Source organism: Austrofundulus limnaeus, unplaced genomic scaffold, assembly GCF_001266775.1.
Source record: "Austrofundulus limnaeus strain Quisiro unplaced genomic scaffold, Austrofundulus_limnaeus-1.0 Scaffold16, whole genome shotgun sequence".
In the NCBI taxonomy this organism is placed as follows: domain Eukaryota; kingdom Metazoa; phylum Chordata; class Actinopteri; order Cyprinodontiformes; family Rivulidae; genus Austrofundulus; species Austrofundulus limnaeus.
The window spans coordinates 1,672,248-1,675,002 of NW_013952418.1; the positions used below are offsets into that span (position 1 = coordinate 1,672,248).

Genomic DNA, 2,755 nt, shown 5'->3' on the forward strand with positions numbered 1-2,755 from the left:
AAACAGTCAAAAACATAGGGTTTTGTGTGATGTTTCTACAAAAGCTATTTTAAGCAACCTCAGGGTACATCATAGTCACTCTGCTGATTAAAAACTGCTCTGCTCTAAGTAGATAAGAGTTTAAGACATTTCCACAAGCATGTTTTCAAATCAAGCAATTTGTGTCACAGCCAGCAGGAAACAAAAACAATCATCAACCACAAATACAGTAAAAAAAAMMWWAAAAAMMWYMWKGKWWWRRMMWWAAACTACAAAMACACAACAATCAACAAAAAGTATTTAAAATGACAATAACAGCAAGTAAAAAGGAATTCTTAAATCTGTTGGTTCTACATCTTTTTAAAGCAAATCTGCGTCCTGATGGTAAAAGAGAAAACTCTTGTGTTTTATCAGAATTCACATAAACCAACTATTAAATGACCTCCTAAACCTTAAATTCACAAACTTCTTACACAGACATGGAATATTGGATCATTGAATGCATTCAGGTGTGATACAGCAGGACCATTTCTTTTCTARTCCAGTTTCTGGACACCTGATGATGTTTTAAATAGCTCATCTGAGCCCACCCTTGGTCACATATTTTAGTTCTAATGAGTGGGAGAAATCCTCCAAGCTAAGRTTCATGTAAAAAGCAACAATAACAACCAGAAAAAGACCTCATGTTCACAGCTGTAAGTAGCTCAGTGGGATTAATCAGCATTCAAGTTACTTTAAGACATTTTTTCCTGTACTGAAACATACAGGAAACACTGCAAGTAAAACAGAATGTTCAATGTAAATAGCCCACTAAAATGTGCTTGGGGGTTGAAAAACCCGTCACTGATATGAACTAGAGCGCTYGCAGTTTTTGATAAATGGACACAAACCGGCAGCACAGCCACCGTGGACCTTTAATTAGGCTGCCGGTGATTTTCAGTCCATTTTTCGGGGCCTTCCACATCGTTACCCAACCTTTTCTTTAACTCTGCCAACTTTGTAGATGCATGAAGGATGGTGCGACACAGTGCATTATTTCTGTGTGTGTATGTGTGTGTATGAACCTCTAGGTTGTGGCTTGTTAGATTCAGCTAACGCCGAGCCAGGTCTGCTGCCAGAAGATCCTGTCAGTAGGCTGTTTAGCGCCACTTCAAGGTTGTTATTATTATCCATCAGAGCTTGTCGAGCAGCCTCCCTGTTAAAGCCCATCTCCATGATGTCTCTCAGAGCACGTTCATCCACCTAGCAGCCAAAGGAAAGGGAAGAAAACAAACAAACTGCACATTTTACACAGGCAATGTGCAATACTTGTGGAATGGTCTGGAAGATGACCTTAAAAATGCCAGATCTATGTATATATTTAAGAAACAGATAAAAGCTAGTTTGTTGAAGGTATATGGAAAAGTAAAATATGAAGCTATATGAACTGTTGTTTGAGTTGATGTTTTTATTTTTATTCAGTTATGTTTTGTTTGAATATATTCTGGGTGATAAAAGGGGCAGATATTTTAAGATTTATTCTTCTGCTACCTTTCATTTTATTTTGATTTGTTTATTTCCTTTGTTTTTTTTATTGTATATAGTTATTTTTTAATGAAACGAATAACATTGTTGAACTGAACTGAAAATTTTGAAAGGTACTGGAGAAAAGAAGTTTCACTTGCAAATAATGGATTTGATAATAAGGTAATTCTAGAAACATGTCAAGACTCAGAGCAAACCAGAAAGGTGCGGTGGATGAATAGCGAGAAAAGAAAAACAACACAAGACACACCCGTTTAGTCTTTTTCCCTGTGATATAAGGTTTTAAACCATCTTTAACACCTTCCTAAGCTAATCCCAGTGACATCCAGCTCCCTTCTATTTACATGTTAAGTGCCAAGCGGGGTAATTTCAACTAGAAACTGCCAGGGCACAACACGGACAGAGACAAACTGACTGCCACTTGAGTGGAAAATTTGACCAGGCCTCCAGTTCATTTCCACTCCTTCAATATTACAATCAATGCCCCACCAAGTCTCTGAACCATGAAATAGGACTTGGGTTTAAACCAGAGATTCTTAACCAATTGGGCTGCGAGCGCCACCTTGAGGGCCTCAAAAGAACAACAGTTTTTAACTGTGGGCCGCAGAGGGCCGTGGGACTGCATTGATTTTGAATAAGGTACAATACACTTTCTCACCACTAGTAGCAGTAGTGCACCACTCAGTTGTTTAACAACTTTTTTAATATGTAGAAGAAGAACCTTAGAAACCTGCTGAGAATGGAAACCTATTTTAAAGGAAAAGTAGAAGCAAAAATGAAAGTAACTCATCAAAAAACACCAGAGTTTGTCACTAATATGAAGTGCAGCTTCTGGTTTTACCATGCGATATTTTAAAAGTTCGAAACATTATCAAATACAGTTGCAGAAAGAAATTTTAAACTTGTCAAAAATCTGTTGTTACTGTTGTTTGTCACTAATACGAAGAGCAGCTTCTGGTTGCAAAAGTTTAAAAATGCTATGTTTTCATTTGTACTTTATCAAATTTATTTTTAGTTTTTTTATTTGAAACATTTATATTAAACATTTTTAATTTATTTATTTTATGCCCACAATTTTATTTTATGAATTGTCTATTTTTGTTATTGTTTATGTTAAAAATATATATTTATTGTTATGCGCAGGTTACAATATAAAATTGTTTGTCATAATCATGTCTTGTGATTATTTGACAGGAGTTTTACTTTTAAACTGTAAGTGTATTTAATTTAGTTATGTTAGTTATGATAGTTT

General features: G+C 35.4%; 1 protein-coding gene across 2 annotated transcripts in view; it reads right to left on the minus strand.

Annotated features, from left to right (window-relative positions):
* The window catches only part of tdrd3 (tudor domain containing 3), a 15,967-nt gene that overhangs the window by 2,729 nt on the left and 10,483 nt on the right, over nt 1-2,755 (minus strand). For both annotated transcript variants that reach the window (XM_014003025.1, XM_014003024.1), the window contains exon 9: nt 1,044-1,221. In XM_014003025.1, the coding sequence (XP_013858479.1) occupies nt 1,044-1,221 (178 nt within the window). The remainder of the gene's footprint in view (nt 1-1,043; nt 1,222-2,755) is intronic.